General features: G+C 40.6%; 1 protein-coding gene and 1 long non-coding RNA gene across 2 annotated transcripts; both read right to left on the minus strand.

The window, feature by feature from the left end:
* Window positions 1-1,897: 1,897 nt before the first annotated feature.
* On the minus strand, window positions 1,898-19,250 carry LOC308478917 (membrane cofactor protein-like). The gene is made up of 12 exons (XM_081009110.1): window positions 19,118-19,250; window positions 18,093-18,313; window positions 17,104-17,200; window positions 15,375-15,460; window positions 14,708-14,905; window positions 12,690-12,872; window positions 9,060-9,110; window positions 6,606-6,644; window positions 6,286-6,327; window positions 5,567-5,596; window positions 4,586-4,661; window positions 1,898-2,724 (listed from the first exon to the last, which is right to left on the minus strand). Exons 3-12 carry the CDS (start codon window positions 17,142-17,144, stop codon window positions 2,616-2,618), a joined length of 855 nt encoding a protein of 284 aa, XP_080865236.1. The 5' UTR covers window positions 17,145-17,200; window positions 18,093-18,313; window positions 19,118-19,250; the 3' UTR covers window positions 1,898-2,615.
* Window positions 8,214-9,053, minus strand: LOC308478937. Its single transcript, XR_013987382.1, has 2 exons — window positions 8,778-9,053; window positions 8,214-8,629 (listed from the first exon to the last, which is right to left on the minus strand). It is a non-coding gene; the product is annotated as an uncharacterized lncRNA (long non-coding RNA).
* Window positions 19,251-20,041: the final 791 nt, after the last annotated feature.

Genomic DNA, 20,041 nt, shown 5'->3' on the forward strand with positions numbered 1-20,041 from the left:
GGCAACTTCTTTCGATTTAGGTAGAAAGGATTTAAAGCTGGGTGTCATCAGCATACTTGTAACAATGAACCCTGAAACTCTAGACCAGCTCTCCTAGTGGTTTCCTGTAAACAATAAATCACATGGGAGACAGAACAGAATCCTGAGGAACCCTGCAGGCCAAACATGAGTTCTCCACCACCACTTTCTGGGTTTGTCCCTCCAGGAAGGAAGAGAGTCAGTGAAAAACAGTGTCTCCTTGTCCCATCTCAGTGAGGCAGCCCAGAAGGATACCATGGTTGATGGTATCAAAAGCTGCCAAGAGGTCCAGCAGAACCAATAGAGCCACACTACCCCTGTCCAGTTCCTGACATAAGGAATTCATCAAAGCTACCAAAGCCATCTTTGTCCCATAACTAGGTCTGTAACCAGATTGAAATGGATCTAAATACTCCATCCGCTCCAGAAATTCCTGGAGCTGAGATGCCATTATACCCTGGGATATTAGAAACTGGCCAATAATTAATCAATATGGTGGGATTCAAGGAGGGCCTTTTCAATAGAGGTCTTTTAACTGTCTCCTTAGGCTTGCAGGATCCTTGCCTTGTTGTAAGGTGGCACTGACCACTCTCTTCACACATCCAGGCAGTTCCCCACTGGCTTTTTTGATGAGGCAGGAAGAGCAAGGATCTAGTACACCTGTGGTAGCTCTCACGTTTCCAAGGATCCTGCCCACATTCTCGGGCTGTACAAATTGAAAAGTATTCATTAACACTGGACAAGCAGAGGCCAAAGTTACCTCCACCTGACACATATCAACTACAGTGTCCAAGTCAGAATGGATCTGAGTGATTTTGTCAGTGAAGTGCTGGGCAGGCTGTTGAGTACTCTATAAATTTTCCCATGGGTCAGAGTGTAAAAGATATCGGACCACTCAAAACAGCTCCACTGGATGGCTCCTTGCTGATGCAATGCAGGCAGAGAGATTGTTGCTGTGCTCACTGCTACAGAATAGTTATTCAAATAGGCTCTAGCCTGTGTTTGGTTGGACTCATTCTGTGTTTTCTGCCAACATCACTAGTTGCTGTCTCATGTGTTTCATCATCACGTGTTTCTAGAGAACCAGGGGGCGGGTTTTGCTCCACTCAGTAAGATACTCATGAGCGATCGTGTCCACCACCTTGGTTATTTCTCTGTTCCAGAAGTCCACCAGTGCTTCAACAGAATCACCTTCCAAGGCAACAGGAAACTCCCCAAGAGCCATCAGCCACCTGGGGTGGACCATCTTAGTAGGTCCCCCACCTCTGCAGAAGTTTCAGTAATTCTAAACTCTATCAAGAAGTGGTCTGACCATTAAAATGGAACTATAGAAAGTTTATCCACTCTAAGATCACCGTCATCCAATCCAGCACAGAAAACCTAGCCCAGAATGTGCCCAGCTACATGAGTAGGACCAGAAACAGGGAACAGACTCATGCTTCTGACAGGGGAGCTTCAAAGTCCCCGAGAACAAGCACCAACCCCAAGACCACCATGGCTAGCTGAGGAAGAGAAACTGTAAAAACCTATTTTACAGTTACTGTAATGCCACATTTGGCTTCCAAATATATTTCAATAAAAGCATCCCATGAGGCTTTGTATAAGATAGAATAGTGCACAGAATGCTTGGCCAGGTGCTGTAAAGGAGAACTTTGAAACTGCTATGTGGTGATAGCTGTATCAACCCAAGCTACACTGCACAATCAGTTTGAGAGTAGAAAAGCTAGTGATAATACTTAGTGACTTTTATTCAACATTTCAATTTATTTGCACACATTCTAAAATAAACAACTTTTCTTTCCTATAAATATTTAATCAATTTGAATAAATAAAGATGCGCAATTTAGAGTCTAAAAGCACGGTAAAAAAAATACCTTCATGAATGTAACAAGTTTAATTCAGTACATTTGAAGCACTGCAGTTTTCACTCTAATTGATTTTAATGGGAGAGTTATTTTATTTAACTTTTTCCTACAGAAATTAAGGTGTCTCAAAAGTGTTCCTTGCTTTTTCGGCTAAGCATACAGAACATTTGTTTGCCTATGGTGATTTTTTAAAAAGAATATTTTCTATTAGGCACATATTACTGTTGTTTACACTTTTGAAAATCCTGTAAGGAAATAAAGGCAGCTTTTAAAATTCTGCATGAGAAAGGCTTGAGGAAGTCAAAAGGTTGGTAATTTTTAATAGCTACACTTGCCCCCTTCCATTTCATGAGATGAACAAGATTCTAGAAAACAAATGGTAACATTTCACATTTCCTACACAGAACCCATTACATCTTTACAAGGTTTGAAGAAATAGTAAAACACCTTGCCAGTGTAGATACACAGTCAGTTCTGCTTGGCTCTGTATTTGATTAAGGCACTTAAAGAGACATTCTTCAAGGGAAGCTGGAACCCAGTTCTACGCAAAGGTAAGAGCAAATGATGAGAGTTGTGTTGGGGCCCAGTACTGCTTCATGCTTCAAGTAGCTGGATGGTCAGTTCTTAATGAAAATTGCTTTGACTTTTCACATAGTCCTTCCCTCAATTCTCATTTCCAGTTATAAAAATTAGAACTGTTAGGAATTAATGATCAACTGGAAGGGTGCTGGATTACAGGTTTACTGAAGAAACCTTGTTCAATTGAGAACCTTTGGCTTCCAATCCAGATTTTGTTACCAACTTGCCAAATTGAGCAGGACTAGAAGGAGCTTCGGGTACTCTGTGAAAAATAAAATAAAATATTTAAAATTAATACCTATGTTCCAAACATTACACCATTTTGTTTTGTTTTCCTGTCAGGAAGGAAAAAAAGCAACACACAAATACATCTGCATTCCACTTCATGTTATTCAAATTTTAAAAGTAATGTAAGTAACTTTCACACTGAAGCAGTAGCCATGCTGTTGCTTCTTGGGCAGGAAAATCAATTTCAGAAGTTGCAGAAGCAGAAGTACTGCACAGATTGTTAGCAACTGCAGGATATTAGAAGTAAAGCAGATAAAGTGAATTAGGATTACATAAGCACAATAGATATAAGGGTAGGAGACACATAGCCTAAGTATAGAAAAAATAGTGATTCCTAATAGATTCCTCTTAGAGAGCTTGCCCTTCTCTCCACTGGGGTTGTTATTGCCTCTGAATCAAACAAAACTCTTGCCTTTGACAAAACAATCAGCATGCTTTGGTATCAAATCTAAATTCCACAAAAGACTTAAAAGACATGTAACCTACCTGGGACAGAAATTATTGCACTGGATATTCATAATGAGTAAATAATTACTGAATTAATCCAGGGAAACAGCTTAATTAGTGCTCACAAACTATGGGAGAATATATGCATGGTACCAAAACAGTAAAATCATGCATACAAAGCTACAACAAAAATGGAACAGCCCTGGATAAAAAAATAGAAAGAAAAGCCATGCAAGAGAAATGTGCAGAATAAGTTATTGTTGCAAATTGTTGGTTTAGATTACAGCACTGGCCTAGATTATTCTAGGGGGGAAAACAAAACAAAACATCACTGCCTTTAGAAAGAACTATTCAACAAATCCATTTTCTTACTATCGGTAGCGGAGAAAGGTGGGTACAGCCCACCCCTGGTGTCATCCCTGAGGGGGGTGACATCGCCATGGGTGGCGCCCCCATGGGACGCGCACTGCTGCTAGCGTACCCCCCTGGGACGCTCCCCCCTGTAGGCGCAACTCCGCGGGCGGCTAGCCCCACTCCTGTGGGCCACTCCGGGTCCTGGAGCAGCTAGCTCCGCCTCTGCTTACTATTTCTGAAAGTAATAACCACAAACTGCAAGTACCCTTGGTGGCCCCAGTAGAATACAGAATGTTTTAAAACTTTATTTAATAGCAGATTTCAAGATTTTCAGGGCCAGAATAGTCATTGTGAAGTCAGCATTGGGATAGACAGCTGATGTAAACTGAGAAATACCATTTCTGTCACATCAGAACACCAATGCTGGAAATGGGATAAAATACTGACTAGCTGTTCTAGAATAATTACTGTGCTTTAGTTAGCTTTTATCTGTGCTAGGAGATTAGTGCAACTGTTCAACAAGAAATGTGCAAGCCCTTTCTGAACACTAAGCACACATATGCGGAAAGTGTGAGCAAAGTACAGTGGTGCCCCGCAAGACGAATGCCTCGCAAGACGGAAAACCCGCTAGACGAAAGGGTTTTCTGTTTTTGAGTTGCTTCGCAGGACGAATTTCCCTATGGGCTTGCTTCGCAAGACGAAAATGTCTTGCGAGTCTAGAGATTTTTTTTTCGCTTTCCCCCCCCCTTTATCTAATCTGCTAAGCCTTTAATAGCCTTTAATAGCCTTTTAGCAGCTAATCCCCTAAGCCTTTAAGCCTTTAATAGCCGCTAAACCGCTAATAGCGCTAATCCGTTAAGCCGCTAATAGGGTTGCTTCGCAAGACGAAAAAACCGCTAGACGAAGACTCTCGCGGAACGGATTAATTTCGTCTTGCGAGGCACCACTGTAGAAGTCAAGAAGCATACGGAAGCTCACTCAGCAACCAAGAAGGCTACAGAGAACCAGGGACAGCTTCTCTTGGGCTGACTCACTCAGTTTTCTTGTAAGATCTGTATTTCCAAAGTCCAGCAACTAGAGCAAGCACAACTACAAGAGCCACGAGACATCCTTGAAGGGAAAAAAGAGAAAGATATACCGTAGTACCAATAAATAAGACAAAGTAGTTGTTTTTCTGTTGAGGAAAAGCAATAGTATCAATAGAAGTCACAAGACAAGTTGTTACCTTGCTATACTCAATGGACATTAAAGCCAGTCAGGTGTTACTGGGCAAAGTCTCTAGACAAATACCTTGAGCAGCGAGTCCACTGTACATCTGAAGTTATCCCCTTTTGGGGCAGATGTGCCGTTGTCCTCAGAGATTGATTGCAGCTACGAGTCATTCTGCCCCTAACAGATGTCAACTCTGCAGACTGAGAGGCCCTAATGACAATCAAAGAGCAACTCTCCAACCCAAGCACTGTGTGAAGCTGAAGCAGAGTCACCAGGTTGCCCCCAAGATTGAGGGGGCCCAACATGCGTGTGATGTCACACGTATCGCGTGTCATGCACGTGCAGCGGAGGAGACCAAGCACTCTGAAGGAGCTGGCCATTAGCCCTGTGATGTGTCTCACATACACAGCCACCTCAACACTAGGCCCCCTAGAGTTGGCATGCTTGAGTTCAAGACACTGTTACTCCTGAGGATTTTTTTAAAAGCCCCAGTCACACCCAGGTGCAAGAACATTAGAAGTCACAGCATGGGGGAAGTCTGTGCTGAATTTAGAGACAGCTATGTACATTACAGGAGCAAAGATAGGGGAGGAAGCAGAGCTGGCCTCACCAAATAAACAAACAGACAAAGTATATCCGTCTGTACCCTAAGAATATTTGATAAAGAATCATTTTTCCCCTCCAAGTAGGAGTCTTTAACATTTAAACCACAAATTTGAGAAAAAAGTTAGTGAAATGCACAAGGCATTAAAATACAATAGCAGCAATTGTACACTGAAGTAACTTGCTCTGTAATTACTTACCAATAACAATTGCTGTGATGTTTTTAGATTCTAGAATAGAAGAAAATTAAAAGTGTGAGCTAAAATTTGAAGCAATTTAATTCTGACAGATTGTGGCTCTCTCTCTCTGCTGTATGTATTAATATTTTATTGAAGGAATTCCAGTTATAAAGAAATAAAGTAATACAGACAAAAAAAGGAAAGGTGAGATAAGAAAAAAAAGAATAAATATGTGTCAAAAGAATCAATATACAAAGTTGCAATGTAATGTACTCCCATGCATACTTATATAAATAAGATATGTTATAATCCTAATAAATATGTGGGTATTAATGCTACATTCTGTATAAACTCAGTTCAATTGTTGTCATTTTTTTCCAAACAAAGTCTATGTCTATAAGCAGTCCATTCATAAGTCACGAGTGTTGTCATATTGTCAATCCATTGATTGAAAGGAATCTTATCTTTATTCTTCCAATTCATCAGTCTCTTGGCCACCATTCGGGCAAATAGAATCCATTTTCATTGTCCGGTTGTTAATTTCCATATAGGTATATAGTTCAAAAGAATAGGTATACAGTTCAAAAGAATATTCTTTGCTGAAAGCTTTTGCTTTTTCTGCATAGTCATAGTTATACAGTCCAGCACTTCCTCCCAAAGCATAGTGCGTATACAACACTGTACAAACTTATGTTTCAAGTAGGCATTGTCCTTGCCATATCTCCAGCATAGAGCTTTACCTGTGTCATCTCCAGGAGGCGTCTCTGGATTGTGCGTCGGTCCTATACAAAAGAGGGGGTTGTTATTCTTAAATTTATTTATATCCCACCTTTTTTCCAGACAGGGAATCAAGACAGCTTACAGATAAAATGGAAACAGCTTTAAAAAATCATGTAAAAACAATTAAACACCAATATTGTGTGTGTGACCTATTAAAAATAAGGATAATTACAATAAAAAGCCTCACCAGTTCATAAAAGTAGTATAGGAAATTTTAAATTAAAGCAAAGAAAACTGTAAAGCTTATAAATTTGCTGTCACTACAACTTTTCAGCTGTACCTGTATTGTCTCCAGGAGGCACTGTCTCTGGATCTGCTCCTATAAAAAAAGAGGGGGTTGTTATTTTTATATTTATTTATATCATGCCTTTTCCCAGACAGGGAGTAAAGGCAGCTTACAGATAAAATGGAAATGGCTAAAAAAGTCATGTAAAAACAATTAAACACTGGGGGGGGGGGTGAGAGAGAGAGACTGACTTATTAAAATACAGATAATTACAATAAAAAACATCACAGCACCAGCCCAAACAGTTCTGCTTTGGAATTTATGAAAAGCAGTTTAGAAAATTTTAAAATAAAGGAAAGTAAACTGGAAAGCTTTGCCTGGATTTTCTATACAATAAAAGAGATGTCTTTGTACAAAGAAAAACATTCCATAAGTTATACAATTTGCAGAAAGCCAGACAGAGCTAAAGGACTCTCTAGCATCTAAAAAGCCCCACAAAGAACTAAAGTGGAAAGGGAAAAACCCTCAGAGCAGTTACTCCTCAAAATTTCTGAGTGATTTTTCCATGGGAAAATTCAGCATTAAAAAAAGTATTTCAGACACTAGTGGATTTGGGAGTTGACCAAACTGACCAAACAGTCAGAAAGTATCTGAGATACCCAAGAAGCATTAGATAATAGGATAATATTTAAGATACAGTGGTGAGAAAGGATGGTGTAGTTCTCTTGCTCTTTTCTTCCTTTTTAGTTCCTTTAATGTTATTTCTTGTAGATTAGTTTCTCTCAATAAAACTTTGTACCAAAACAAAAACAAAAAAATAAGGAGCATATGTCCTATTTATAAAATTTACATCTATTGACACAACAGAACAAATGCTTCCACTTCTCCCTTACATTTTACCACAAGACAGGTTCTCACAATTTCTGTACATTAGCTTTCCCACTGACATTTTCTCATTTCAGTTTCCCCTGCTATCCTTTTTTATTAAGAGTTTTCGACATAAAATACAATAAAAGCTGAACTAATCTAAAGAAGATAAATAGGAGAGAAGCAAGAATAACCAAAATAAGAAGATAATGAATAATAAAGAAAATAATGAATAATAAAGTAGCAGAAGAAAAGAAATACCAGGTCCTCTATCACAGTTATACCTTAACCTTTATTCCACACACAGAAGTGAACCCTCCCAGCTCTCACGTGGGTGGGACTTTCTTCCTCTTCCCGCAGCCTCCCACCCTGGGAGATCCTCTCCTCTGCCCCTTAAGCAGGGCCCTTCATCTTCCATCCATCACCTTCCCGTGTGTATCTTCATCAATCCAAGATAGGAAACTTCAAAAAGCATATAGCTAGATAGATAAACTTAGCAGAGAGAAAACAAGAATTAAAGATAATAGAGAAGCGAGCTAAGAAGAAAAATAAAGAAAAAGATGGTCTTCCAATTCCTTTCATTTGATTCCGATTCCTTTCTCACATAGACAGAATTCATTTTTGTTTTCGCCGCAAACACAACATGTGCAAGATGGAGATTTACAGGCAGTATAAACTGAAGGTTCAGAGTTTATCTTATCAGTTGTATTCTTTCGAAGTCAAGTAATTCCTTTAAGCTAGCTAGCTTGCATTTATTTATTTATTTATTTATTTATTTATTTATTTATTTATTTATATTTATTTATTTATTTATTTATTTATTTATTTATTTATTTTCTAGCCTGTTAACCAGTGCTTTTTGGGTCCCCAGCAACCTGCCAGCTCTCTGGGTACTAATTAGCTGGCAGATCATGCTATCTTTGAACTTTAACCACCTAGTTTGCCTTAACCTAAATGCAAACCCGGATGGTTGAGTGCCTATTGAACTGCAGCCAGAATATCAACTGTGAAACAATGAGGAGATTTGCATGCTTGGGAAAAGAAAACCTAAAGAGGCAACCCCTTCAAAACATAGACTAATGAAGAAAGAGCAGACCAAACAGCGGTTGAACAGAGTGACAGCTGGAAAAGAAAAACAGAACATGGGTCGGGACAAGGGAAATGGAATGCACTGACTGGGGGAAATAGCTTGCTAAATTCTGAATAGTCATCTAATCTCCCTTGCTGTATTATACTGTATTGTTTAATTAGTGTTTTTATGGAGCAGTCAAGTAATTTCGTTGTCCCCGAAGGGGGCAATGTCAATAAAGATATTATTATTATTATTATTATTATTATTATTATTATTATTATTGGCACAGTTCAGAAGGAAGGCCACACACCACAACATTCTGTTGCAGGTTCTTCTTATGGTGTGTAATTCCAGTATCTCAAAACTACTGCACTACCATGTACCCAAGTCTCCTCATGATATTCTTCTAATAAAATTAATCCTCTCTCTGCTGACTTATCTCTGTAAATATTGACAAGAGTCCATTTCCTCCACTCTGGTTCTATCCATAAACTCAATTCTTGCTCACCCCCCCCCCCCCCCACTTCTTAAAATGCATCCACCAATAACAGTGAAAAGCAAATGTTTACCATTTCCAGGGCCTGGGTTGTCATCTCCTCCTCCTCCTCCAGGCGTTCCTGCTGTGGCATAAAGAGACTGATATCAACTTTCAAGTGCTGACTGCTCTGCATTAATGCCTTCTTTCAAAATTAGCCCATATAGGGTGCCATATGGTCTCAGGACACCAGGTCCTCTTTGGAATCAGCTTTAGGAAATTAAAATAATTTTAAATAAATAAATAAATAAATAAATCAGATGTTACTTATATTTTCATTTCTTAATAAGCCAACTTTCTTTTTCAGTGTCTGATATTATCTGCATTTTTCTTTAATACTATATTGTACTTGTCCATCACGAGGCTGGCAACTGAGAGCACATAGCTAGTCAAGGATGACCTTCTTCTTCTTTGGTGATCACTCATAGCCGAGTAAGATTGTCTTCCATAAACACAGTCTTAACAATGAGTTTGTAAGTGACTGTGGAGGCCAATTCTGGATCCACACATCTTTCCACAGTGGGGACATAGGTTTCTGGATTGGAGTTGATCATGGTGAAGGTTTGCTAAACGTGCCTTCCTCTTAGCACATTTCTCTCTTTCATCCCGAGTTCAAGTGTCTTCAAAGTCCTTTTCCAACAGCCGTAGGTAAAGGCTGTTCTCCAATTTCAGCGCTCGCAGGCCAGTGTTTCCCAGTTGTCAGTGTTTATACTACATTTTTTTAGATTTGTCTTGAGAGAGTCTTTACACCTTGTTTGTTGACCACTGGCATTACACATTCAATTTTTAAGTTCTGAATAGAATAGTTGCTTTGGAAGACGATAGTCAGGCATCCACACAACATGACCAGTCCAACAAAGTTGATGCTGAAGAATCATTGCTTCGACACTGGTGATCTTTGCTTCTTCCAGTACACTGACATTTGTTTGCCTGTCATCCCAAGTGATGTGTAAAATTTTCCAGAAACACAGTGGATGGAATCTTTTGAGGAGTTGGAGATGGCGTTTATAAGTGGTCCATGTTTCACAAGCATGCAGTAAAGTTGGTAGTACAATAATTTTTTAAACAAGAATTTTGGTTTCCCTCAGAATGTCCCAGTCCTCAAACACTGTGCACTTTAATCAGGAGAAAGCGGCACTCGCAGAGATCAGGCGATGCTAGATTTCAGCATCAATGTTGGCCCTTGTGGAAAGATAACTGCCCAGGCAGGAGAAGTGACTGACACTTTCCAACGTTACACCATTGAGTTGGATTTGTGGTGCTGCAGAGGGGTTGTTTTGTGCTTGTTGGTGAAGCACTTTGGTTTTTTGGATGTTGAGCAACAGGCCAAGCTTTTCATAAGCTCCTGTGAAGACATTTAGGATGGTTTGGAGGTCATCCTCTGAGTGTTCACACAGTACGTTGTCATCAGCATGCTGAAGCCCTATGACGGAAGTTACGGTAACCTAACTCTTTGCTTTCAGCCTACTCAGATTAAAAAGCTTTCCATCTATTTGATATAAGATTTCTACTTTGCTGGGGAGTTTCCCTTCAAGGATGACCATTACTGCTGCCGCCACTAGCTGGGAGGGTGCAGGAGATGGGACAGAATGAAAGAGAGAAATGTCTGAGTAGGCTGGTGGAGTGAGCAAAGCCAGCAAGTGGCCCAAAGAAGAAATCACTGCCATGCCCACATTGCTGCCACCAACAAAAGAAGGAAGACTGCACTTCAAAACTGCAGGCTTTCTTTTGTGAGTCAAGATGGCAGGGGTGGGGATGAAGGAGAAAACTCCTTCTGCCCTTTGGTCTTCCTGCCCCCTGGTGGCAGGCGGCCCCAGCAGGAACAACGAGTGAGTCACTGGCCAGGCAGGTGGAGCAGGTGGTGAAAGGGCAAAATCACTAACCAATAGTTGTTACTGGAGGAGTTGTTACTGGTTGTTACTGGAGGAGGAGGAGTGAGGTCCACCAGACACAGTGATCCCCTCTCCTCACTCCTCCCCCATCTTGGTAAGTGGCTGTGACCCAAGAAGTCAGGAAAACAACAGAGCCCCATCCATGCTGCCACCTAGAGGTTTAATTATGAAATCTTATATATCCTATTAGTGTATATGGGGTAAAATAATCCTGACTTCGATTTGAGATATTAAAGTCATTTGTTTTCCAGGGTGGATAAAAATCAATGATTTTTCTTTAAAAAATGGATTTTTTAAAAAAATATTAATTGGATTTTAAAAATAAAATATTTTGGAGGATAAATCTTTCTAAAGATAGTTTTTCTATTTAAGTAACATTATAGTCCAAAGGCTATTCATCAGGAAATAAGGATTTGTTTTTAATTATGTAGCATGAGGCTTTATATGCAATGTTTAAATTTTTTGGTAAATGAATTCCATTAATCCATTCACAATGTCATGCTCTTCCAGAGGTTTCTGTAAGATTATTTGGGGCAGTTTTTCTAATGAGAATATATTATCACAGATGCTCGTTTCTGCAGTTCTCAAAAGTGTGAATTTGTGTCTGCAGAGATAACATGCCTTTTCTTCATAGGAAAAATGTTATAAAATGAACATACAGAGTTGAGTAAAAACCTTGTTCTTTTGCACATTTATATACACGCAATCAACCTGTTACCTCTTAAATGCTAAGTTCCAAGAGGTTCATTGAGTACATTGCTTGGAATGGAATAGATCTGCACAAGTAGCTAAGTGTGAAACAGTACAAATGAAAGTGCAACCTTGTGAGCAGAATACTCCACAAGTCCTGAGGTGTAATAATTGTGCAAGTCAGTTGCATGTCTGTGCAACTCAGACTTCAGGCAAGTGCTGAAGGCACTTTAGGGCTGGCAACCTCTTCTCAATCCCACTGGGTTCCAACAACTGCACTAACACTTAACTGTACAGAATAGGCACCTGAATGTAGAAGCAAATCCAAAGGGGTGGTGGTGGTGGAAATAGTAACTGGATCTGTAAGTCCTTGGCGAGACCTTGAAGTGCTTGCCAGTCAACTGATAAAGAGTTCACTGGTTCCCAGCCCTTCTTCCCAGGGCTCGCCTGACATTGTCCAAACGATAAAGTCTCTAACCACATCAGTTAACAAACATTGGTACATACGCCATAATGTTATTGTTTTAGTTAAAATGTTTAAATTGCTATTAAGGAAATGTTATTTTTTATTTTTCTCCTTCCAATGAAGTACAGCAGAAAAGTTGTCCAAATAGAAACAGCTAACTTATTAAACCTCACAATAATTTTATAATTATCTGTCTATGTATTTCTAATAGTATAACCAAATCAGTAATTTTTGATATAATGGTAAGAACTACTCTGAAAATTTATTATTCCAAAAATGAAACCTTCATCTGGTTGTAAATATTAAGATTATACCAGCAAGAATGAGTCTTTCTGTAAAAAAAAAAAAGAAGAAGAAGATTTAAATCAAGTCTTACTGACTGGTGATTTAAATCAAATCCACCCTGCTTTTTATTAACTCATCTGTGCTAGAAGTTGTTTTTTGGGGACCTCCATCTGGATGGATGGTGGCAACATTGGTGGCAGAAAACAGAGGGGGCAAAGAAATAAGTATGTTCTGCAGTAAAGTGCAACACAATAGCTCTGACATTTATTTATTGAATTTATACCCTATGCTTCCTTCCAAGGAACCCAATTAGGTGTAGTAAGATACTTACCCTTAAAGCATTTTGGAAAAAGAGGAATCCATGCATGGTCAGGCCCGCATGTACAAGTGCTACTCCCCACCATAGCGTATCCTGGATTACATTCAAAATCTGCACGATCTCCATATGTGTAAAAACGCTGAGGCTTTGTTGTCACTCTTCCATTTTCTATTTCAGGATCACGGCAACGGACCACTGAAAAGAGAAGAGCAATATTTAGAAATCTACCTGTTAATTAAACCATGGCTGATTAAACTCTGCACAAGGACTTAACTATGGTTTATCTACTGCAAATAAACTACAGTCTGATGTTATTAGCATATAAACTTCAGTTTGTTGCAATTGTAGATTGGCACTGGAGGTGCGGCCAGCACCTTTTTATCTAACTGTGGCTTGTTTGTCTATCCCACCTCAGACACTCACCAAGTTGCAAAGGCAAGAAAGAAGAGCAGCGGGAAAACTAAGCAAACTTCAGAAAAACAAGCAAAGGTTTGCTTATTTGTCTGTGGGAGAATTTAAACTTTACTTGTGGTTTGTTAGGAGAAGCTGCCACTGGTTTGGAGAGGCTGCCTTACAGCAGTAGCTCCTCTAACAAACTGGGTCTCTACCAGATGCTGTGCTTGTATAGGTCTCTTGGTTGCATTTTCTTTAAGGTGTTATTCCCACATGTGGGCATGAACCATTAAGAGGTGGTTTGGAAGTAAATTCTTACCACACCGTTTTGGGGGTTTGGGGGAATAAGCTGCTTAGGAGAAATTGGAGGTGGGCACACAAAAACTGATTCAATTCCTGCTGGCTTAAATTAATTAACTGAACCATTTAAGCATACAATCTCAATTAAATTGAATTATTTATTCTACAAGTCTGTAAACCACTTCAGAGATAGGAACTATCAAAGTTATGTACAAGGAGATAAAATCAGATAAGATACAAAACACTAACCTCTAGAAACAATAACATCATTCCAGCAAGTATAAAATTAAAATAGGCTGAGTCGGACTTCAGGGGAAGCTTTCTGGAACTTGCTAAGAACTAATTAAAGCCCTATACAATTTTTGGATCAGGTTTCCCAATGCCTCAGATTTTGATGTTAAATGGTGTGGATCTACTTAGTACATTCAGAACCTGCCTTCCTAGATCTGCTTAGTTACAGAAAGATGACTGCATCATCTGCCCTCAGACAGTCTGCTGAAGTTATTTCACTAAAGTATTCGTGACCCACTGAATATTTTTCTTAAACAACCACCACATCTATGCAGGCTATTCCTAATGAGGCTGATATATGGCATATAGTATTATGCCAGTATACTATTGGTAAAGTTAGGTCATTATACACTGATTACTTCATCTGAATGCAAGATTTGTTTAGTATAGATACTGCACAGAGAGCCCTTGGCATGTAGAAAGCCAAACCAAGTCCAAATGAAATTAATCAAATAAATTGCTCACAACTAAATCTAATTTCCTTTGTTCTCAATGAGACACAATAGTGGTTATTTTGATTGGATTAGAGGCCAGGGATGTCCAACCAGTAGATCCCCAGCTGATCCTGGTAGATCACAGGATCCTTATGTACAAAAAGTTATGGGGGGGGGGAGGTACAAAAAACTATGTGCAATCCTCCCCAAAAAAGCTCAGCAACTCTGGGCACTTCCCTCCTAAAAAATGCTCAACAATTCTGGGCAATCCACCCACCCCATGCACGCTCCTCCCTCCCTCCTCCTCCCTCCAACTGCCAGTTTTTTTATACTGGGAGTAGATCACAGTCTCTTGGGAGTTGGATGTGCCTGGATAAACTTTCAAACTGACTCAGATTACAACAAGCAACTCATTGAGGGGGCAATACTATTGCATCTCCTACACTGAATAATTTGCAGTCCCACTGAATATCTCACAGGTTGAACAGCAGCAATACAGTGCTTAGCAGACTGCAAAGTTAGCTCCTTCTAACAAGAATTCCATTCACCAGCCATTGCACACAAATTACATTAACATAGTACATCAAAAATACTAAACATAATCTCCATCACCTTTACATTTAGGCGGAGAAGGGCTCCACTCTCCACGAGTACCATCTGCAGAAGTTGAACATGTACTAATCGGGCTTCCAATAAGGGAGAAACCTTCTCTACAAGTGTATGTCACTGATGAGCCATAATGAAACTCTTCAAAAGGTCGACCACTGTGTGAGCCAAAGGGAATGTTTTCAGGGGGGTAACATCGGATTGCTGGGAATCAAAAGAAACATTAACAGTTCAGCAGGACTACAATTGCAAAAGCATCTCTGTTAGGAATGTATTTGGACTAAAGTTATTTTCACTTAAATGATGTTCCACTTTATGAAGTAATCTTTTGATAATTCAAGGCCTGATCATCCATTTTAACTGTCACCCAAACACTGAACCAAAGTGGACTGCTGTGAAGGTATTGCAACCTCCTCAAAAGCAAATTGGATCTTCTGTGAAGCAAGCTGGACTTGAAACTTCACAGAGGGAGCTGTCAAAGCCCCAGTGCCGCCTTCAGATCAAGGAATGCTCGGCGGGGGTGGGTGGGTGGGTGAGTATATTCAGCATGATCAGAAAGCATCCTGAACTCTGAATATTGGTTGAGGACACTTACACTTCTGCAATAAATCGAGTCACACAATAGCACATTGAGTTTATATTAAATTAAATTCAAATTAACAATTCATCTTACGATGGCAAAATGGAGGTCCTGTATGCCACTCCAATTTGTCGCCTACAAGCACACATCGAAGAGTCTTTTCGCCTATCAATCTGTACCTAAAGGGAAAGAGAAATCTTTTATTTTAGTGAATTGGGCATTAAAAAGTATGTGAATACAGCATATTTTTAAATACAGTATACTTGGTTTATTTAGATTATTTATATCCCATCCTACAGAGTCACCACTCTGCTAGCTGACAGAAACGGAAAAAAATAAAACCAACCACCACCAGTTCAAAAGCAGTTAGAAACAACACAGCAGCAAGAATATAATAAAAGTAGGATTGAAGCCAGTTCAAACAACACTGAATGACACCTGGTAAAGCGGTCTTCACTTGCTGCTAAAACAATGTGAAAATGAGACCAGGGGAAACTTCCTGGGGAGAGGATTCTATAGGTGGGGCAGTGCAACTGAAAAAGCCCTTTCTCTGGGTGCTGTCAGTCTAGGTTGAGACAAGCTACCTATTTAATTTAATTCCAGATACAGTGGTACCTCAGGTTACAAACTTAATTCATTCCGAAGGTCCGTTCTGAACCTGAAACCGTTCTTAACCTGAGGCACACTTTTGCTAATGGGGCCTCCCGCTGCCGCCGGCGCACAATTGTTGTTCTCATCCTGAGGCAAAATTTATAACCCGAGGTACTACTTCTGGGTTAGTGGAGTTTGTAACCCGAAGAGTTTGTAACCCGAGGTACCACTGTACAGGAATTATCTCTTTGTTAAAGAGTGCCCAGAAAAAGTCACACCAACATAAAAACGCCAGTAGCTTGGACATAGTGCCTTTGTAAGCAGCAACCTAGGCTTTCAAATTTCATCATAGTGGACTTCCTCAATTCAAGGTGAAGTACTTGAAATACAATTCAGGTATCTAATCCAGGACTGACATTCAGCTATGATGGGGAGTAGTGTGTGACCTCAAAAACAAAGGGGAGCAGTAAAGGCAGGAATTCATGATCTTCCCAACAGATATTATTTCATTAAAAATGTCATAACACCCCACTTGAGTTTATAATGATTTAGAAAATTGTTTTGCCAAAGCAATTGTAGATAAAATCCATGATTATCACACCATATCATAGGGGACAGAGCTGTGATTGAGAAAGTATGGAACACATGAACTCTGCAAAATATTATTATGTTTATTTTGCTGGAGAGAAGGGGAAGTTAGGGGGGCATCTGAAAACCTTCAAGTGTGGTCTAATATCATTATTCTGTCATATTTATTTTATTTTTCGAGAAATGCACAGAGAACCGTGGACTTGCTTGAAGCAGCAGTGCACTTAATTAAGGGCTGCAAGGAGTAAAAGGAGCCAGGGAAAGAACTGGGGATTTCATCAGTGAGTGGAAACACATCCAGATGCCAGCATTGAAAGACAGTTCTACACACTGAGAAATAACCAAATGAAAGACCTGAATACACATTTCTCAGAAGCCGGAGCTTGCCACTGTTCAGTTACTAAACCAACCAGAAATGGTAGACCTGTTCTCTGGTGCTGCTAAGTTGTTTATTAATTTATTTGGAGTATTTACTCCCCACCTCACCCTTTCCCTGGACACCCATAATTATAACTATAACACAGACTAAACAAGAATGTCAAAAATCTAGCCTAATATTTTAACAATTAATATATGTCTGTCACGAGCCCCTCCCAGGAGTTCTAAACAAAGCAAAGTAGGTACAAGGCAACCTACAACTCACCCCTCATTACAGCCTAGAGTTATTTCATCACCTAGCCGCATATCGCTTGATTTTACTATTCTGCCATTCTCTAAATTTATAGTAGGACATCGACTTCCTAACAGGAAAATCAAAACAAGCATTAGCACATGTAGCCTTGATTTCTTTAAAAAGAAAATAAAAAGGGTACACTACAAACACCAAGGCCACTTCCAGGTGACCTGTTTGTTTGGGGAGAGGTTATACGGCATTGTGTCCAAAAAAGTTATCTTAGTATCTCCTGTGCAATTCCCCATCACATTCTTTACTGCAAAATGTCCAGATTTTTTTATTTTTAAAAAATCAGATTTGATGCACAAGAGAACCAAATACACTTCAACTGTGCTACCTGAATTTGTTGGTATTTAATTGACTCCCTCCTGCAATATAGACACAGTCTGAAAGTGTTCTTGGAAATACTATATTCACTAAAGGATAATTCAATAACCAGTTTTACTGGTGGTTCACAATAATGTCATTTTTAGGGATGGATGCAGAAGTTAGTGTTCTTTCTTTTCTCCTTCATGAGTTGAAAGCAGTTGAGAGACCATTTCTTGCTTCATGTACACTTATCTCTTTGTTACCTCTGGCATTTAGATGTCCAAAGTTTTTGGACTGCTACTGCTGACACTATCCAGTATCAAAAAGACGACAGCTGAGATAATGAAAAACTCTATTTTGTTTACTACAATGTTGTAATATTTCCTCCAAACATGCTATTGCTCTCTTCTTGTTTCTTAAAAGCACTGTGTGTCTACAGACCCAAGGGAATTCACCACTTGAGTCCATCATTAGGAGGAGTGATGTTCAGAATATTACATCTCCTCAATTTAAGTCTCCAATGTTCTATAAAAGAAAAGCCTCCTTTATTATTATTAGTCTCTGGGCCTCTTCCAGTCCTCAAACAAGATATCTGATCTAAGATGGAAGTTCAACAGTATTAGATATTCAGCTAATTAAGTGAAACTTACCTTGACAAAACCTAGGATTTTCTATTGACCATTTTGAAGTGTCAAGACATGTAAGAGAAAGAGTGTCTCCAGGAATAGACTCATAACCTGCAATGCAACGGTAGGGCAAAACAGTCCCAGCAGGATAACTGTCTTTCGGATCCCCGCTCCTTAGGGTAGCATTGGCTACATGTGGATGGGTGCAATCACTTGGAAATAAAAATTCAGAGGAAGTTCTGAAGCTATAGGAGAGAAGGCAAGGTTCATTGGAGTGTAGTAGATAATTCATAAATCTCTATGACATTTCCTCTACTGGGATCTATAGGACCATGTTCAAATAGACTCTGGGAGTTCATTTGCAGAGCACAGCTGGATCCAGATGGGCAGCAGTAAGACTTATAGAGTAATCATAACTATGTCTCTTCAGATGTAAGCTCTCTTGAATTTTAAGGGGCTTGTTCACAGATAAGTGAGGCTCAGATGGGAGCCTTATCTACCACCTGCTACTCACATGGATTGAGTGGTTGCCTTTTCATCTAAACAAACTTGTGAGAACCACATGGGTGGCACACCTGCTGCCACCATCTAATGACTAACAGGAGACAGAGGGAGAAAGCTACAAACAACACCAGCAACTGAAGGATCGTCTCCTTCCCCATGACGGAGCCATTACTTTGAGAAAGAATCTGTGTGGGAGAAACTATGGTTAAAGGTCTTATGAAGCGCAATAGAAAGAGGATGCTTAGCCTTGGAAGATGCAAGATTGAAGAGGAGACGTTAAGGCTATTTCCAAATATCTGAAGTTCTGTCACAGCCGAAGGCGGAGCAGAATAAGAACGAACACGTGGGAAGGGAAAGAGAGCAAACTTCAGGTAAACATAGACAGGCTCCTAGTTCCCTCCTGCCCTGGACGCGGGAACTGCCTTCACCATCCCCGAGAAAGCCTTGCTTCGCCCTCGGACATGATCCGTCTCTGGAGGGAGGCGGGGCGCCTCCCATTTGAGAGAAGAACCGACGGGCATCCCGAAGCCCCCCCCCCGCCTCACCTTGAACTCTGGACAGCGAGGAAAACAGCGGCAGCAGCACTAACGGAAACCGCCCCCCGCCAGGAAGAGGCGCCATCGCACGACAGAGAGAGCCCGGAGTCAGAAAGAGATAAAGCGCCGCCGCAGCTCCCTCCGCAGCTGAAAAGCAAAGCGACGGAGCGGGCCCAGGAAACGACTCGACGGGAAGGGAGAGGCGGCGGCGCGCTTTTCCGGCCAAGGGGCGTGAGCAGCGGCGTTGCCTCCGAGGCTCCGCCGAGAGGAAGGCGGTGGGGGGGGGGGAGCCACACGTGGAACCCCCTCCGCCGTTATCGGTTCCCGATATTAGCTAACGCCCCAAGGCTGCCGCGCGCGTGCTGGTTGGAGGTTGCGGGCAAAAGCGCGCTCGGGATTGGCGGGTGGAAAATGTGGGCGAAACCATAACTGAGGGGGAAAGGCGCCCTGTTGTTTAGGATAAAAGCCGTGTGGTGGGTCTGCTGTCTGGACCCCTGAGGGGAACAGATAACGGGGTCCGCGCATGGCAGCCCAAGCTGGGGCGTGTCCAGCTGCTCCTGGTGTTGGGACTGGGGGACCTCGAGGGACCCGAATTCATTCCCACAGAAAAAGACCCTTTATTCTGCTCTCAGAACGGTTTAACAACCCATCCCACTTCCTAAGATAATAAATAACCCCTACTATTTTCATCACCATGACCCTACATACTGTAAAAGAGAAACTCCCCACCGGTGTAGAAATCATATATCAAACAAATGGAAAGCTCAAAGCAAAGTAGGCTCAAAGCATGTAGTGTGTGCACACTCAGAAGATGACCTCCAAACCATCCTAAATATCTTAACAAGCTTATGGAAAGCCTGGCCTATTGCTCAACATCCAAAAAACCAAAGTGCTGTGCCAACAAGCGAGCACAAAATAACCCCCCCCCCCCAG

Source organism: Podarcis pityusensis, assembly GCF_964106645.2.
Source record: "Podarcis pityusensis genome assembly, chromosome: 6".
NCBI classification, from domain to species: domain Eukaryota; kingdom Metazoa; phylum Chordata; class Lepidosauria; order Squamata; family Lacertidae; genus Podarcis; species Podarcis pityusensis.